The following is a 17610-nucleotide window of genomic DNA, read 5'->3' as shown; positions in this document are numbered from 1 at the left end:
GACAAAGTCCAACTGTCCAATAAAACTTCAACATCTTGAGAATCATAACTGCGTAAATCTGAAACCTGACAGTGTTTGTTAATCAGTAGCTCATATAGAGAACTTCCTTTTCGACAGGTTCTATTTGTTGTTCTTTGTCCAACTCTTTGCTGCTGTAATGAACCGACTTCCCCACAGGATCAGTAAAGTTAATCTCATTTTCTCTTAATGCATGGTCTGCTGCTGCTCAAAGATCAAGTAATTACATCTGAGCTTTGGAGGTTTAACCTGGAATCAAACACTGAAGCATCTCCCGGACGCTCCTGGGACTCGACGGAGCCAAAACACACAACATGAGCACAAAAAGATGCTCGACACAGAGTTAAATGAGCAGCAGGAACAGCCTGTGTATGGAGGATTTATTTCCTGTTGTTTGCTCCTCTGGACATTTTATACCGATCACTTTACACAGTAGTAATGAGGAAGAAAAAGGACTTTGATCACAGGTCATGTGATGCAGCAGGAGGGTTTCAGACCGTCACAGAGAACAGACACTGACTGACGACTGTACGGTAACGATTCTATTTAAAAAGCTGTTTTTTAACGCTTATTTGAAATATAAATTATCCATAGATGTAATGATTCTTACACTCTTTTGCTTTGACCTTAAATTTATAACTGACGTCTTCCAAATCATTATACATATCACTGATTGCACTCATTATTGAGTCTCTGTCAAACATTTTGTGTTTTGGTTTCTTTTATTACTGAGTTTTGACTTGTTTTAATGTTTTCATATGCATTTTCATCTGTTTTCGATATTGTTTTTATTTTAATTTGTGTTTTTTATTCGTAAGAAACTTTTATCTTTGTTTTGAGAAGTTAAATATGAATAAAGATAAAGATTTTGTAGATGGGAAAATATTTAGCTTGACATAAAAGTAGATAAATTGCTCACTATTGCTCTTTTCAATATAAAATCAGATAATGTCATTGATTATCTGTCGTGTTTATATGTGATATGGTTATTTATATTCTGCTGCAGTGTCCTGTTTGTCATGGACTGGAAGAGCAACCTGAGACGCACCCAGTCGATGAGGAGTGTCTCCTCGTCATGTGACAAACCCACCAGGACAGAGGCGGGACTGCGGGACAAGAAAACATCTGTGTCCCAGCTCGTTTCCCGGTGAAAGAATTTTTTTTAATCTTATCTTATCTTCTCTGTGCTTTAAAGTGACACATGCGGCACAGCGGATTATTGAACTTGGTTTTTGTTTGCATACCAGGTATCAAACTACAAAGGAAGTCAGTGCATCAACTCGAGCACCTTCTGTAAATAATGGTGAAGTTAAGCTGAAGCAGGTGTTTCAAGAGGTAAACTCATTTTTGACAAAAAAAGCAGATTCCGTGTGGGAAAAACAATTAATGGCGCTTGTGTGTGTGTGTGTCTGTGTGTGTGTGTGTGTGTGTGTGTGTGTCACTGTCAGATAACACCATCTCTCGTGGAGAGTAAAGAGATTTATCCGGCATCCCAGACAAAGAGAAGCTACGAGGGGGAACGCTCCCAAGCCAAAACCGGTTTGACACGCAGCAGGTCGATGGGGAGCCTTCAGAACGGAACCGGCTCCATAGAGGCCCTGAAGGCTCGGTTTGAGTCAACTCAGAACAACACTGCAACACAGGCCAGAGTGAAGGCAGCAGGTATCCCACCGCTGATGAATGGAGAGGCTGGGGAGGTGAAGAGCTCAGCGGAGGAACAGAAGACAAGAAATCCACCAGTTAATGAAACTGGTGCAAAGGAGGATCATGTGACTCGAAAGGTGAACGAAATGACTCAAACCGAGCCTGAAAGTGCAATTTTGGGCCGAGATTGATAATTGAAAACAAGACTTTTTTTCACTTTGATCGGAGAAGAACGTATTGACATGTACCGATCAAATATACATGATATAAATCACCAACTCTCTAAGTATTTTCAAAATTACTAGTGTTAGAAGAAGAAAAGTATAAGATTAAAATGCATTTTTAGCAATTGACTTTGTTATCTAAAACATAATTAAATTTTTACAACATTACTTCCTAGATTTGAATCAAGTCTGTCCGTCATCTCTTTAGTGCCAATGACAGTTCATTATTTCTGTCTGCAGATTGTGAATCAGAGCCGGGCGGTGAGGAGAAAAACAATCGGGGGGATTGATTTCGAAAGAATTGCAGCCGATCAAGATGGTGAGTGCAACTGTATTTCCTCCACCATCAAGAACATCAAGCCTGTGTGGGATCTGAAACTGGCATCATGACCTCAAGACCGGGATGAGGCAAAGATTATCTTCAGAAATTCGTTTCAAAGAGGGATAACATATAAATATAAAATATAAACATCCTGGATTCATATCAAAGTTTAATGGGTTCCTCACGCCTCCACAAAATTTCATGGAAATTGGTTCGGTCGTTTTTTCGTAATCCTGCTAACAAACAGCCGCCAACAAAAACATAACCTCCTTTGTGGAGGTAATGAATATACCAGAGAAAGATCACCGAATAAATAACCTAGAAAATAACATATTACCAAAAGATTTTTGATTATTGGTCCATCACAACAGCAAATAGAAAATATATATAAAACCAGTTCCCTGGTAAAGCTTCCCTGGAAAGCTGCGTGTGCCTGAGAACCTGTGACTCAGGTCAAAGCTGAGTTGACGACGAGAATGAAAAGGGAAGCGATGAAATGGATCTCGTCAGCACAGTGACTTAGCGAGAAGCCGTGATTGACTTGGCCGGGTGTGGGCCCAGAGTAGGTCAGTGCAGCGCAGGACGGAAATAGCCCGGCGTGCTACGAGTCCTGAATAAGTGCAGGAGGGTGAAGGGGTCAGCTGTCAGGAATGAGACTGAGCGAGAGAGAGAGAGAGAGAGAGAGAGAGAGAGAGAGAGAGAGAGAGAGAGAGAGAGAGAGAGGCTGTGTTACCAGACGAACCAACGGCAACAACATCAGTTAGAACAAAATACAGAAAGGAGATAAGAAGACGGGCAGTACACAGGAAAGTGGAGTCTGTGAGTACAGGATTGTCATAGAGTGTCAGCTGATTAGAAACAGGTCGTATTATTCTGTTTTCTGTTGTGCTGTGTTTTCCTGAGTGGCAGCTGCCTGGGGCTTTACCAACAAAGTTAAAAAGTTTGGTTTAGCTTTGCCATACTTTCGACAACTCTGGCTGTGACTCGTGTGTCCTTTAATTCTCGGTGTGTGTCATTGGAGCCAGGTATCTGTCTCTAAGTGTTACATTTATAACTGGATCCCATGACAGCTGTTAAATAGAGAGGGTGACTACTGGTGATAACTATCAACAAACACTGGCTATATGGACGTGAGCATAGAAAGCTGTGCGCTGTTAGAATTGGCATTACGTTTTTTAATTCTCTGTAACGGGATGTTGTGCCAAAAATAATCAAAAATAAAGTGACACAACTCTTCTTTTCTTTAAATCATAGTAGTGCAGTGCCTGTTCTTAAGCTGTCTGTTAGGAATGGGATGTTTTCTCTCTGAAGCCTCGCCCCCGCTGCTGCACAAAGAGCTGTTCAACCGTTTATTCAAAATTCTGTACGCAGACCCCTAAACTGGACAATCCGTTTTTCTTTGCTGTTGTCATGAACGCATCGTTGTTTATTCAAACTTTATCACTACTGAAGGTATCATGTGCGAAGCTGACGTTACAGGATTTCATGGCACATATCACCGCACCTGATTTTTCAATTGACCTGCTGTGTCTTGTGTCTTTGCAGATGAAAAGAGGAGGTCAGTTGCAGACCTCAGAGACAGCTCCTTCTTCCAATTCAAGGAGAAACTGTCCGTCAAAGTGTTGTCTGCCCTCTATCTGTCAAAGGTGGCACCACAGGAGCCAAAACTGGTAAACACCTGTCTACTCAATCACATATTCATAGATAAATATGGATCTCGACTTTCTCCCACTATCCAGAAATGAGGCCAAAATATTTTGGATACGATTGCTGCCATCTTGCACATCTAGCTAGGTTTTGGTTTTCCGCAGTCGACCAATCGAAAATCAGTCTCAGCTGTCAATCATCGGTTTAACCCCTTATTTATGCAAGTGTGATAAGAACTACAAAAGACAGAAAACATCCTTGAGAAATATATATTTGATGTGTATTTTTAATTTTTAGTTTGGTCCATGTCCCATCCACTAACATTGAGGAGGTGTTGTTTATGACCTACACTACAGCCAGCCACCAGGGGGGGATCAAGATGCTTTGGCCTCACTTTTGGGGAGCTGTCATTTTGGCTCACTTTATACACAATATATGGTTCATATTTCAGATTTGCTGGAAACGTAAATTCAGGGTTTTTATGCTTTTATACGAGATAAAGTGTTATATCACATGACAGAAGAAGGAAACTTCAAATGTTCATTTAAGGTTAATTTGACCTGGATTAATTATTGTTTCCATTCAGGCACAAGATCGATCTCTTGAATCTGGGAAAAGAGTTAAGATAACCAAGGTAAGGATTTCACCAGACATCCATGACGTTGTGCTTTGGATTTGCTATAACAAATAACGCAATAACATAAACATGTTTCTGTTCTTGAGTGAGGGAAAGAAACAGATATTGGATGCCATTTATTCCATGTGTTTTTATTTGTATTCATCCATGTGGTTGCATTTGTTGCTCTGGAGTTCAGCTAACCCACTGACACCTGGATTATGGACAGCAATTGAACCGGCATGGATTGGAAGGTAACAAATGGCTTTGGTTGCATGTGTGCACAGTCAGGGCATGGTTTTCATTGGACAGCTAATATCCGTTAAAAATGCCCCCACGATGAGACTGTTACTTTGTTCCTCTAAGATGGCCGAAGGCCCCCAACAAAGAAAAGATTACCATCCTCCACCTCCTTTACCCAGACATCAGCTAGGACCAGCAGACAGTTCTGAGGAACGTTCCCAAAAATCAATGCCATCCCAAATTTCCAAGGAAAAGTTACACCAGCAGCGGCAGAAATGTGAGCTGAGGAGACTCATGAAGCACACCCACCCTGAGCTGAAGATGCTGGATGAAGCCGTGGACGATGAGCTTGCTGAGGTCTTAAGCTCGGAGTCTGGGGTGACAGCTGGTGAAACTGGATATGAAGGAGAGGTCTTCTCACGACGCTTGATATTTGAGAACTGTGCCTTGAGTAACAAAGTATCTCCTCACACCCCCAAGACGCACATGGCAGACGGAAAAGTGGGTGAGGGTTTTGTCGGCAAAACATCCGCTGTGTTTGAGGAGCATGAAGAGAGGCCATGTCATGGAAGTGTTAAAGGGATTGTGCAGGATTACAAAACATTTGGTTCTATTCCAGAGCCTGACAGAGAGTGTGAGGAGGAGACGATAAGAATAGATGTGCAGGCTTCCAGGAGGATATTTGAGAGTCAGTCGGTGAGAAAATCCAGCCCAAATCCTGATAACAGGTTCCAAGGGAAAGCTTCTATTTTTGGGGAAGAGAGAGGGCCAGTCCGAAAACAAAAACACGAGTTTGAAATGAGCTGCAAAGAGAACATACACAGTGAAAACAAAAGTCTTGATTTCACAGATCAGCCACATAAACAAGGGCCATGTGTTCATGTTGTTGCTGAAAGCACTGGTCTTACATTTTCTGATGGTGAAGACCTTTATTCTGATGAAGCAGCATTTGACAATGACCCTACAAGTCTTACAGCTCAAGGGGAATTTGAGGAAATTATCAAAACAGGTGCAGGTCTTTTCAACAACAACCCATTTATCTCCACAAACATAGAAAGAGAAAATCCATCAATACCCCAAATCCTAGCAAATCCCAGGGAAGCATCTGGGGAGCCCCTCATAACTAATGTCAAGGACCGAGCCCATCTGTTTGAATCAATGCCATTTGACAAAATTAGGCGTCAGAACAAGGATGAAATTGAGACGATGGTGGAGAACATCAGGGAAACTCTAAATTCCCTTTATCGTGTCAATGCCCTACATTCAGATGGATCAATCATTGAGGTGAATGAGACAATGATAGCGAAAAAGGCTAAATTCATACTTTCAAAGAGTGGCCCTGAGATAAAATATAATGAATTGGCTGAAGGCGGTGCACAAAACTTCATTGTCCAGCTGCTACCACGAGCAAACCTAAAGCCTTACATCACCTACCTAAAGGAGGATAGAAAAGGAGGGATGGAGGCCACAGTGGTGAATGCACCTGTGCACCAGGATCAGTTCACTACCAGCCAAGACACAGAGTTTAAAACCGCCAATGTAGTTCAGCTCGTTGAGGACATTCTCCATCAGGACAACTCTCTGAGGAAAGGAGTGATCATTCAGGAGGATGCCAACAGATGTGCTAACGTCATGGTTTACTCCCTCTACAATTATGTTGATGAGGAAGATGTGAAAAGTTACAGAGCTCCACCAAGACATGCTGCAAGGTTTGATGAACCCGAAACAAAGGAGATTCATATCAGTAAAACAGAAGATCAAGGACTAAGAAAAGGCATCATTGAATTGACCATAAGCTCCCTTCTAGAACATTTTCAAGACCAAACCTGCACCGGATCAACCAGACCTGAGGTCAGAGTTAAAGGAAATGTTCAACTGTTCAAGAGTTGCATTGAAAAGGGAGATCTGGAGTATTTGAAAACTCTTCAGGTTGAGCCAATAGAGCAGGAACAGGAAGCTGATCAGAAACAGACCATGGCTGAACAAAATACACAGCATCATCCTGAACATGGAGGTGAGCATGCAGAGGAGAGTTCTATAGATTGGGTCCCAGTGGATGTAAAGAGATTGAAAAGCATGTTCTCTCTAGATCAGCAAAGCCAAGCAAAGCAAAATTTCCGTGAGAATCGTGTTCCATCTACCACCAGTTCTCACACATGTACAGGTCAGAATGTGCCACTTGGAAAGAGCCAGTCCTGTAAAGAATCCAACATCGGGTTACTTACACCCGGGTTAAGAAAAGATAACGTTCTGGAGCGTGGTGGCCAAGCGCAAGAAGAAGTTTGTAATTTCCCAACTGCACCTCAGAGGTCTTATGAACATCTTGAGACACAGGAGGATGATGGGCTCCACCAAGCTCAGATACTGGGAGTGGTAGACAACAGCAACGAAATCTCAAACCTCCAAACTGCAATCCACAGCCTTCAGCAGGCCACGACAGAAGCCAAATATTTGTATCACTCGTCACAAAACAAAAGGGTTGCTCAACAGTCGTCCGCGCAACCCATCGTCTCAGTTATGGAAGGTGACGTCAAAGAAATATGTCGAGACAATAAGGACCAAAAAGTTGTCTCTCAACCAAAGATGGAAGAAGTTCCATCAGCCTCCAACTTCAATTCAGACAAAAATACAGAGATGCGCCATGAAGGCAGTAATTCTGAAGAGGTGCAAACTACTGAAACCTGCAGTAAACAGGGTAAAAAATACACTGATGAGGTCCAGAAAAACTTTGAATCCATTGCTGATTGTTCAGACACACAACGTGAACAACAAGAGGAAGATGAAGTTATTTTTCATGGTAAACTTCAACAAGCTTTGGCTTCCTTGGAGAGATCCAACATTAATGTCACAAGAGGTGATTTCAAAGCAGCTATGATATATAAAAACTCCTCCAGATCTCACAAAGTCAAATCCAAGGCATCTGTTCAGGAGCCGGTCACTGAGGAACCTTGCCCTTTGACTGAATCCAGCTCAACTCATGTTCACTTGAGACAAGAGGACTCCGAGGAGCAGCTGAGTGCGGTTAATGCAAAGCTCCAAAATAAACCCGCAACAACTGCTGTCTCAGAGAAGAGCAAAAGACCTGTTGGTGTGAAACCAGCCATCCCACCAAAACCAGAGCATTTGAAAGTGAAACAAAAAGATGGCCGATCAAGTAACACCACAAATCCTGAGGCAACACAAACAAATGTTACAATACCTGAAAGAAAGGGGCAATCCAAAGAAGAAACTGTAGCTCAACCACTGACAACTTCAGCTTCATGTAGCGATGGACACACGAAAAACCAGTCCCCCCAAAAAAGTGTTGCAGACACTGGGTCATATTCAGGAAGTTATAATGGTGAAGCTATTCAGATATCTCAGAAAAGGAGTCAGATCCAAAGCTCTTTTGAGAACACCAATAAAAATACTTTTGACAAACAAACAGAGATGACTTCAACAGCAGAAATTAAACCCCCTCAGGAACAAAACCTTGTTAAAGATAATATGAATGAAAGCGATGAAAGTCCTATAAACTTTAATGAAGCATGCCAGAAATTTGGAGGTAAAAAGTCAAAGATTGCACCTGTGAAGCCAAAAAGAGTAAAAATTGCGCATTTAGATTTAAAACCACAACAAACTATATCCACTAATCCATCTGACACTGGAACAAACACCAGTTTACAAAATGCTGACAAGCAAGAGAGAGAAATGAAACAAGACAATAAAGTTGAGATGAGGGAAAAGAGAGGACGAACCGAGACAGAAGACGAGCGCCGACAGCGGCTGTCAGTTCACATGGATGAAATCGTGAGAGGGAACATGACAGCAGCCATGGACATTTTTGACAATTTACGAAAGCAGGAGGAACTACAGAGCATTCTCAGTCGAGTCGAAGATATCGAACAGGACACGAGTGAAGTTGATGTGAGGTCTCTGAGGAGTGTGTTTGAGGATGTCCCAGACTGGGTGGTCAGTTCCGACAAAAAGAAACAAAAAAATGTCAAAGTGGAACACAAAGAGGAGAAGTCCCCGTTGAAGGATGACCCTCAAAGCAAATCCTCAATGGCTCATATTTTTGGAGATCTTGAGAGAGCCAGCGAGGAAATCATGACACTAAAAGAGCAAACCATAGCCAGACTTTTGGACATAGAGGAAGCCATAAAGAAGGCTCTTTATTCCGTCTCTACGTTGAAATCCGACTCAGATATTGCTGGATTATCATGTCTGTTCAAGGAATCCTTGGGGACAATGCAAGGAGCCCCCTCCAGTGGAAATATTAGCAAAATTAGCATCGGATCAAGCAGAACAAAATTACCACAGGCCCAGGAAAACCCTAGCACAAAGGAAAGCCCAACTGGGAAAGGTGCAAGCAACGCAGAAGCCTCCGCCAAACAACGAGCAAGTCCACCATCTTCACCTGCCTTCATCTCCATACAGTCAGCCACAAGAAAAATTGATAAAACACATCTTCTAGCCGAGACCACAATCTGCCCGAAGTGTCAGCAGAGCCCAAAGTCAGAGGAGAAGTTCCTCACAACAAAGACGCTGACGTGCAACAGTCCGGCCCAAAAAAGAAAGATGGACCCAAGAAAGGGAGGTCAAAAGCAGCCTTCTCACAGCCCAATTGACCCTAAACGCGAGCTCAGCGTACTCGAGGTGCAGACGGACCACGAGGGGAAAAGCATTAGAGGAACCAAAACTATCAAAGAGAACTATGAGCAGACGGATGACATCGGGAACCGGATTTACTCATCCACAACTTCCACTGTGGTCACCACGCAGCCAGAAACCATGACATCATTCACAGGTCCGGCAGTGGTCAGTCCGACGACATACCCCGAAGTTCGGCTGCCAATCAATCACAAGCTTTAACTCATTTACAGACAGGGTGCAGGTTAGATTCTTTAAAGATAAGTTGTCATGTACATAATTTGATTGTTTGTTTATTTATAAGGTTTGCATTGTGTTCAAATGCTTTTATTAATATTAAATGTTTTTTTTGACATATTTGAAATTAGACAAATTTTTCAGTTTTAGTTCAGGTCTTTAGTTTTGTTGATATTTTCATTATTAAATTATAAAATCATTTTTCAAACTCAAATCTACCTTTTATCATCAGTTTCAACCAACTTGTCGAGAGATGTGCTCTGCCTGTCTGAAGCCAGTTTACCCCATGGAAAAAATTAATGCAGACAAATACATTTTTCACAAAACCTGCTTCGTCTGTAAACAGTGCAAGAAAAAGTTAAGGTGAGACATTACAAAATTCCATGATTAATCTACATCATCAATCTACAAGACTGTAATCACCAATAAAATGTGATTTAGATATTCGTACAATACCCTATCTTACAAATAAGTATTAAGGCCAAATTTAGGTACAAAAATCTAGAAATTTCGAGAATAAAGTTGTAACGTATAAAGTTTTAATTTAATGAGGAAAAAAGTCAAGAATGAAATCATGACTTCAAGTTATAACACTTCGAGAAAAAGGGCAAACTTTTGGAAATTAGTAGCATAGAGAACCCATATGTTGCACCCATATACTGTATATAAGGCTTCTGGATCCAAAGAAGTTTTCATTCCTATAATACTATGACCTTATTGTCATAATAGTACAACTTCATTCTCGGAATCTTTCTCCTCTTTTTGGGGCCCTGATCCTCTGTGGTAACTTCTACCTTAAACTAAGGTCATTCATTTGCACTTATATGTTGTGTTCATTTGTAGCATGTACAATTACACACCTTTGCATGGGGAGTTCTACTGCATATTTCACTACCAACAACTGTTCAGAAGAAAAGGGAATTATGACGAGGGCTTTGGACACGTGCAACACAAGAACCAGTGGCTGCTGAGGAATACTGCTGGCGTGGTGCATAATGAATCTGAAGCTTAAACATATAGTGTAAACGTGAGTACCATCCGACAAAGTAATTATTATTATCGTGAATATCATCATTTTTTGTGAACAATTATTTTAATTAGCTTTTCTCCATTAAAACTCTGTTGTGTTTCTGTCCACAGCTGACGATATGGTGACTGTGAAAAGATGAAAAATCTGACTGAGGATATGTGTTTGAGGCACCATGTGATGCTGTGTTTGTTCATCTATGTAGCAGTGATGATTAACTGTGTGTTGACAAATAACCTACTTTTCTTTGCAAAAACATGCTTTAGTAATTGTAAAAAACTTTGCAGTGTAAGACAGATGCTGATACCTGCTCTGTTTTTAGATTTATCACTTTTCAGTTATAACAAAATACAGCAAAACATTCTATATAATCTGTAACAAAGAACGATTTTTTAATCTCAAAATATTTTTAACTTCAAATACCATAAATGTCGAGGTTCCACATTGGCTGATCTTCCACTGTGACAGAAACATTAATCAGATAATATCTGATATAGGATATTATAGGATAATATAGGATATCAGATGATATCCTACATGTGATAATATTGCTGTGAAAAATAAATAATCACCAATTTCTTGCAAAAAAATGTCACAAAGGTCTTATTACAGTGTAACTACACAGTACAGTCTACACCGGAGCAAATACTATGAACTAATATGTAGTAGTTTGAATTTTATAATAAATGATTTTATGGTGAACTTGTTGCCCCTGATCAGAATATCCACATTCTGAGTGATGATCCACAGGGATTGTATCACCCAGCATGGATAACCAATCTGCAATGGCCATTAAGATCATATGAATTCAACACCTTCAACAAAGGAAAAGTGCATTAATGCTGTTTTCTTGGAATCGTCTTGTCTTCTCTTGTGTGATTCACTGGACTATGAGTTAAGATCGTACTTTTTGTATCAAACTTTGGTCTCCTGTGTTTTCTCTGCACGTAAGGCAAAACAATAAGTTTTAAGGAATTTTAAATATGAAATATTGGAAGTAAAACATGAAACAAAATTACAATTCAACATGACTCAGTCAAAGTTTTGCAGTTATGTATTTTATTCAAGGTTAACTGACATTATGTTTGACATTAATAAGTAATTACTGTTACCAGTGTATCAATTAAGTGGAAACACGCTACTCCTCCTGATATGAAAAAAAAAACGTTTTGCGAATAAACATGTGAATTACATTTTTGTCCTCTTTCCTGAATGGGATAAAATCTCAGCAGTTCCATTCTCAGGTTCCCTGAAACCAAAAAAAAGAGCAATATTAAAGACGATAACTTTTGTCTTCTTTAAAAAAAAAGGTTCATCAACTAACCTTAGTTCTGTGTGGTCCTGCAGTTCGACGTTGCAAGTTTCAGGCAGTAGTAAACAGAAACCTCCAGCGGCAATGGGGATGGTGCCGTATATTAGCATGGGGATGGTGTAATGGTAGACGCCCAGGAGTCTGACCAGTGGAGCGAGGATTCCCCCCACACGAGCAAACATGGAGTTCAAACCTACGCCACTCTGCCTACAAGTTAACATAATGGGCTCATTGGCTATCTCAAGTAGTATAAGCAAAAGAGGAAAGTATAGCCACCATGACTTATTACCGATTTGAAATTTTACATTTGGGACAATACCTACCTCACAACAGTGGGGTATAGTTCTGCCGCGTAAACAAAGACTATTGTGAAAGAGGCACTTGCTGCAAATTTTCCAAGAACAGCTAAGGATGTTACAACTTGAGGAAGATCTAAAGGAAAAACGCATTTCACACGCATATAAATTACATTATCAGGTCAGTATATGCTTCAGACTTTTCTATACAACACATTACCTTTTGGAATCACAAGTGTCCCAAGACAAGCACAACCTGCAAAGATCAGCATCCCAGATTGACATATCCTCCTCCCAAAGTGCTGGATGAGTGGTAAAGAGCCCAGATATGCAGGAACTTCTACGAGACCAAAGATGAACTGCGTGAGGTAGATATCCACACCAAAGTTGCCGACATTCAGGCTCAGTCCGTAGTACATCAGACTAGTTGCAAACCTATCGTGGGGGGGGGACATGTCTTCAGCAATCACAAGAAAGATGCTGGTTTATTAGAATTAGCAGTTCACTGGGTTGCTGTAGGGGGTTCACTGAAACGCCTAGTGGTCATAGCACAAGATGCATGTAGTGACAGTATCTGTATATGTATTATAACTCAGAACTACTGATAAATTGCAATCTTACTTTTTGCAAACTTACACGGGCTAGGATCATGGAGGTAACTTGTCAAATAAAGTATTCCAGACATCCCTCTTCCCAGCCACACTTCCCAGCTATTCCTGAGGATTCTGAGTCATTCCCAGACTAGGTGGAATATGTAATCCCTCCAGCGAGTTCTGGGTCTACCCGAGGGTCTTCTCCCATTTGGGTATGACTGGTAAACCTATGACGTAAGGTGCCCAAGAAGCATCAAATCACTTTTTATGGTCTTTTAATACTTGTAAAAGTATTGAAAATCAAGCGTGCATTATGTCAGACAGCCAATGCTTCCCGTTAGGCTTATTTAAGCTTAATCGTAGATATTTATGTAGAAATAGCGAGAGTCTTTGTTCCCTACTCTGCGTAAGTAACCTATTTCACTATCAACTTGTTTGCCTAATTCGAAGCCTTAAAGTTCAAATTAGGCCAATGGGCAGGTTGTGGTTGAAATAAACTCTTACCAGAGGAAGCTCATTACAAGAGCACGTTTTCTCAGGTAGGAGATCCTAAAGATGTCCAATATGTTTCCTCTTTTGGATGTTCCTGCAGCCTCCAGCTAAAGAATCAAGGTTTATATTTCAGTTAGTCTCTATTTACTTCAGTTTATTGTGCTTCATTGTGCTTGAGGTTGCTCACCCTGTCTACCAGGTCTTCTGGGACCTTCCTCCCATTCACCTTAGCTGCCCTGTAGATTTCCTTTATGGCCTCCTTCTTCCTGCCCTGAGTGAGGAGCCAGATAGCTGACTCTGGAAGAATCCTGGTGGACGCATAGATCTACGATCACAAACTAAACTATATACTATTAATGTTTTTAGAAAACAAGTATTGAATGTGGCACGTGAGGCAACTGACCAGTAAAATATTCCCAGAACAAGGACAAGAGGGCAGAAGAGCACCAGCTGCAGGATCCTCCAGTCACGGATCAGATAGGCAATGCCAGACATCATCATCAGTCCAAGAGGAACTGCACAATGGTTGATGACGGTACAGAGAGCAAACTTGGAAGAATCACTCCATTCTCCACCTTCAAAGCAGAAGGACAGATGAGAAAGAAAAGGCATCATTCACAATCTCCTATTTGATGCTTGTTTTGCACGTCTGTTTGTGTGTTTGTGCAAGTTATCATTTACTTTCAAACACTTCACTTCAAACACTGCTCATACTTTCAGTAAAATGTGATCAGGTGAATCGATAAACAAAAGTCTCAGGGGTTATTTTCCCTGTACTAATTGTGCAGTAACTTGCAGCTTACATATATTACAACAATTCTATACATATGATATCTTCATGTGTTCTGAGGATCAAGGCACTTGCACAGTATTTACTGCTCTTTGCACACGAGCACTAATGTAGTCTACCTATACATTGAAATTTAGAATTTTTGTTGAGGTGTTCATCAGATCAGTGGATTAAAGCCACAATTTTCAGAGTTTTCAAAGTATTTGACTGGTCCTGTGGGGTAGAAGTACCAGAAATTACTAAATACAATGATTTTAGTGTTAGTGACTCTGATGAAGTATCAAGACATTCAGTTTCTGTTTTTAACATTGTACCCACCTATGACAAATGCATTTGTAATGATGCCAGAAATTGAGATGCCACTTAAGAATCTGATAACGATGTAGACATAGATGTTGGGTGAGAAAGCAGCAGCGACACCACACAGCAGTAGCTGAAGGACCGAGAGGAGGACCACAAAGCGTCGACCAAACCTACACAAAAAGAATTAATAATAAAAAGCTGTTACACATTTTTTTCCAACAAGAACTCTCCCATCCATGCTGCACATCTTCAAGCAGGTTTCCAAACACAGCACTGACACAGTTTGAATCTCATTCAGGTTTCAGTTGCAATTTCTTTCCAAATTCGAATGCTACCTGTCAGCCATCAGCCCAAACACCAACGCTCCAACCAGGAGACCGGCCATGTATATGGACTGTGAGACCTCAATGAGACTGCTCCTGTCACACACCAGATCAAACTGAAAACAGAAAATAGAATAAAAGTGGATATGTTAACTTGGACCTTTGCATCAATGGTGACTCCATCAACAACTTTCTCAAGATACACAGATATTGAGGTTTTTAAATCTGCATGGTAGTAGTCTCTCCAATTATTGCATAGGTAAAAATCAGTTTATTACTAAAGGATTATAATCCTGTCTGCCTATCTTGCACAGTACTTCACACACTAGTTTATTCTAAAGTAATTAGTACAAGTAATATATATTGTTTTGTTCTGGAGTGTAAACAAGTTTCTCTTACATCTGTCACGATGCTGGTGGACCCTTTGGGTGTCTCGTAATCTGATCCATTTATGCATCCTGTTGTTGTGTTAATCCCAAACGCTTCAATATTTTCCAAATCCCAATCCACAGGTGTGAACATTTCACAGCTCTCATACTTTCCATCTTTGTTCACAGGGATGGTGAGATTTATCTGTCTCTCCAGAGTCAGGTTGGGTCCTCGATCCAAGATCCAGTCAGTGTTACAGTGATGAGGGAAGTTCATGCCTGTAAACACTTGTCCTATCACATCAAAAGCAACGAAAATGTTGGGAATACATAACACAGCGACTAAACGCTTCTGAAATAAACCAAACTCTCCGATCTCCTTCAGGATCTGCCCAAAGCTGCTCATATTGTCGACTGTACGTCCTCAGAGTGCAGCGTTGGAAATGTACAGATTCTCCACCTGTAGGTTAATGTTTAAACTGACAATCACATTGTTTTTATGATCTGTCAGGTTCATGTCATGTTAGGATCCTTCAGACATAGTCCAGCTGTTGTGCAGCTATCCAGATCTGTGGCTTTGACCTGGTGTTTACAGTAAGACCTGAACTTTTATCCCTTTATTAATGTCCTCTCTTTGATCAGCAAAATGACTGAGCAAGGTAAAAGCTCTCAACATATTGTGGGAGGAAGAGGACAGTGTGTTCCATGATCACATGACTTTCTGCCTACAGATACTGTAAGAGTGATTCTTTTTATGACTTAATGTTTCACAATGCCGCACATTGTGTAATACCAGGCAAATATTCATGTTTGATCCAATCAGATGAAAACAAATCTACATGAGCTTTCCATTTGATCAATTTCTAAATTTGAACCTCAGTATAATCATATATGATTCCAGTTCTCTGCACCCTATTTTGGACTTGAGTTTCCCTGTCTCTTACCAGCTTTACATGGCTCTTCTTGGATTCTCATTTCTTGAATGATAAGCTGGACTGGGAGTAAAGTTCATACTTTTTTTCTCAAACTTTGGCCTCCTGTGTGTTCTCTGCACGTGCGTCTGAATAAAGTGACAGAACTTCAAAAACCAACAATAAATCTGAGTTTCAACAGATTATTAATAGTTTAGAAGTTAAACATTAAACTTTATTACAATTCAAAATGATTCGGTCAAAGTTTTTAAGTTATGTATTTTATTCAATGGAACGCTCATTCAATCAATCAAATTGTTTATGAATAGCCCATAATCACAAATCACAATTTGTCTCATAGGGCTTGAACAAGGTGTGATATCCTTTGCATTCAACCCTCACCAAGTGTAAGGAAAAACTACATACATTTTTTTTCAACAGGGTAAAAAGAACGTAGAAACCTCAGAGAGAGCCACATGTGAGGGATTACTCTCCCAGGAAGGACAGGGGTCGAAAAGATGTCATGTGTAAAGGAGAGCATCAGAAAGATAAGGGTATTTGCTGCATTGATTAGAACAAACACTTTGTACCATAATTGAAGGTCAATGAATTGATGGATTGATGGATTATTGTCAATAATGGTCGAGTATATGAGGAGAAAGATTATAGATCAAGCAGTCTTGTTGTAATCATAGTCCATGGTCAGCAGCCACCACGATCATGATCCACCATCAAGATCGGATGCCATTTTAGTCCGCAGTCATTGTTCATGCCGCCAACAGGATCCACCAACAGGTGCAACCTCAATCGTGGTCCACCACCGTTATCAGACGCCAACACAATACAGGATCCCCCATTATTATCACAATCAGCCAGCATGATACAGGATCCACCATTACGATCACGATCTCTGGTACGCGATCCACAGATCATAATCCATGATGTCGCCACAGCCGCGGCCCTGGGTCTGCGGCCGATAAGGCAATGGGACTCCGGGGAAGAAGTCAAATCAGTGCCATGTATTGATGAGATATCAATTTCTTTAATGTGATCAGAATGGAGAAGAAGAAGGAGATGCTGGGAAGAGAAGCTCCGTTTTTCATGTGTCACCCGACATTCTAGACATATAGCAGCATAACTAAGAGCATTATTAGGACAAGCCTGGACTGGCTCTAACTATAAGCTTTATCGTAAAGGAAGGTTTTAAGCCTACTCTTAAATGTACAGATGGTGTCTGCCTCCCGAACTGAAAGTGGGAGATGATTTCACAGGAGAGGATGTTGATAGCTGAAAGTTCTGGCTCCTCCTCTACTTTTAGAGACTTTAGGGACGACAAGAAAGCCTGAATTCTGGGAGCGCAGTGCTCTAGTGGGTTGATATGGTACTCTCAGCTCTTTGAGGTGTATTGGTGCCATATTATTAAGGGCCTTGAAGGTGAGGAGGAGAATTTTAAATCCTATTCTAGATTTAACTGAAAGCCAGTGTAGCAAAGCTAACACAGGAGAAATGTGGTCTCTTTTCTTGGTTCTCGTCAGGACTCGTGCTGAAGCATTTTGGACAAGCTGCGGGTCTTTAACGACTTACTGCTGGAGCCTGATAATAAGGAATTACA

General features: G+C 40.8%; 3 protein-coding genes across 5 annotated transcripts; 2 read left to right on the top strand and 1 right to left on the bottom strand.

The window, feature by feature from the left end:
• Nucleotides 1–341: 341 nt before the first annotated feature.
• Nucleotides 342–11803, top strand: LOC128426146 (LIM domain and actin-binding protein 1). Of its 3 annotated transcripts, none has more exons than XM_053413023.1 (10): nucleotides 343–551; nucleotides 1025–1165; nucleotides 1266–1353; nucleotides 1467–1799; nucleotides 2127–2205; nucleotides 3754–3878; nucleotides 4442–4489; nucleotides 9816–9946; nucleotides 10427–10610; nucleotides 10724–11803. In XM_053413023.1, exons 2-9 carry the CDS (start codon nucleotides 1038–1040, stop codon nucleotides 10593–10595), a joined length of 1101 nt encoding a protein of 366 aa, XP_053268998.1. In that variant the 5' UTR covers nucleotides 343–551; nucleotides 1025–1037; the 3' UTR covers nucleotides 10596–10610; nucleotides 10724–11803. The 3 variants fall into 3 exon arrangements, 2 of the variants coding, with proteins under 2 accessions (XP_053268998.1, XP_053268997.1); XM_053413022.1 differs by having other exon boundaries at nucleotides 345–546; XR_008333241.1 differs by lacking the exon at nucleotides 9816–9946 and having other exon boundaries at nucleotides 342–546.
• Nucleotides 4518–9797, top strand: LOC128426144 (xin actin-binding repeat-containing protein 1). Its single transcript, XM_053413020.1, has 2 exons — nucleotides 4518–4725; nucleotides 4838–9797. The coding sequence occupies exons 1-2, from the start codon at nucleotides 4714–4716 to the stop codon at nucleotides 9566–9568; spliced, it is 4743 nt and encodes a 1580-aa protein (XP_053268995.1). The 5' UTR covers nucleotides 4518–4713; the 3' UTR covers nucleotides 9569–9797.
• On the bottom strand, nucleotides 11799–15493 carry LOC128426145 (solute carrier family 22 member 13-like). Its single transcript, XM_053413021.1, has 10 exons — nucleotides 15119–15493; nucleotides 14732–14835; nucleotides 14412–14566; nucleotides 13707–13878; nucleotides 13491–13611; nucleotides 13316–13410; nucleotides 12439–12653; nucleotides 12246–12354; nucleotides 11935–12129; nucleotides 11799–11859 (listed from the first exon to the last, which is right to left on the bottom strand). Exons 1-10 carry the CDS (start codon nucleotides 15491–15493, stop codon nucleotides 11799–11801), a joined length of 1602 nt encoding a protein of 533 aa, XP_053268996.1.
• Between the last annotated feature and the right edge of the window lie 2117 nt (nucleotides 15494–17610).

The sequence above is a fragment of the Pleuronectes platessa genome, chromosome 20 (genome assembly GCF_947347685.1).
Source record: "Pleuronectes platessa chromosome 20, fPlePla1.1, whole genome shotgun sequence".
NCBI classification, from domain to species: domain Eukaryota; kingdom Metazoa; phylum Chordata; class Actinopteri; order Pleuronectiformes; family Pleuronectidae; genus Pleuronectes; species Pleuronectes platessa.
This window is presented reverse-complemented; position numbering and strand designations above follow the sequence as displayed.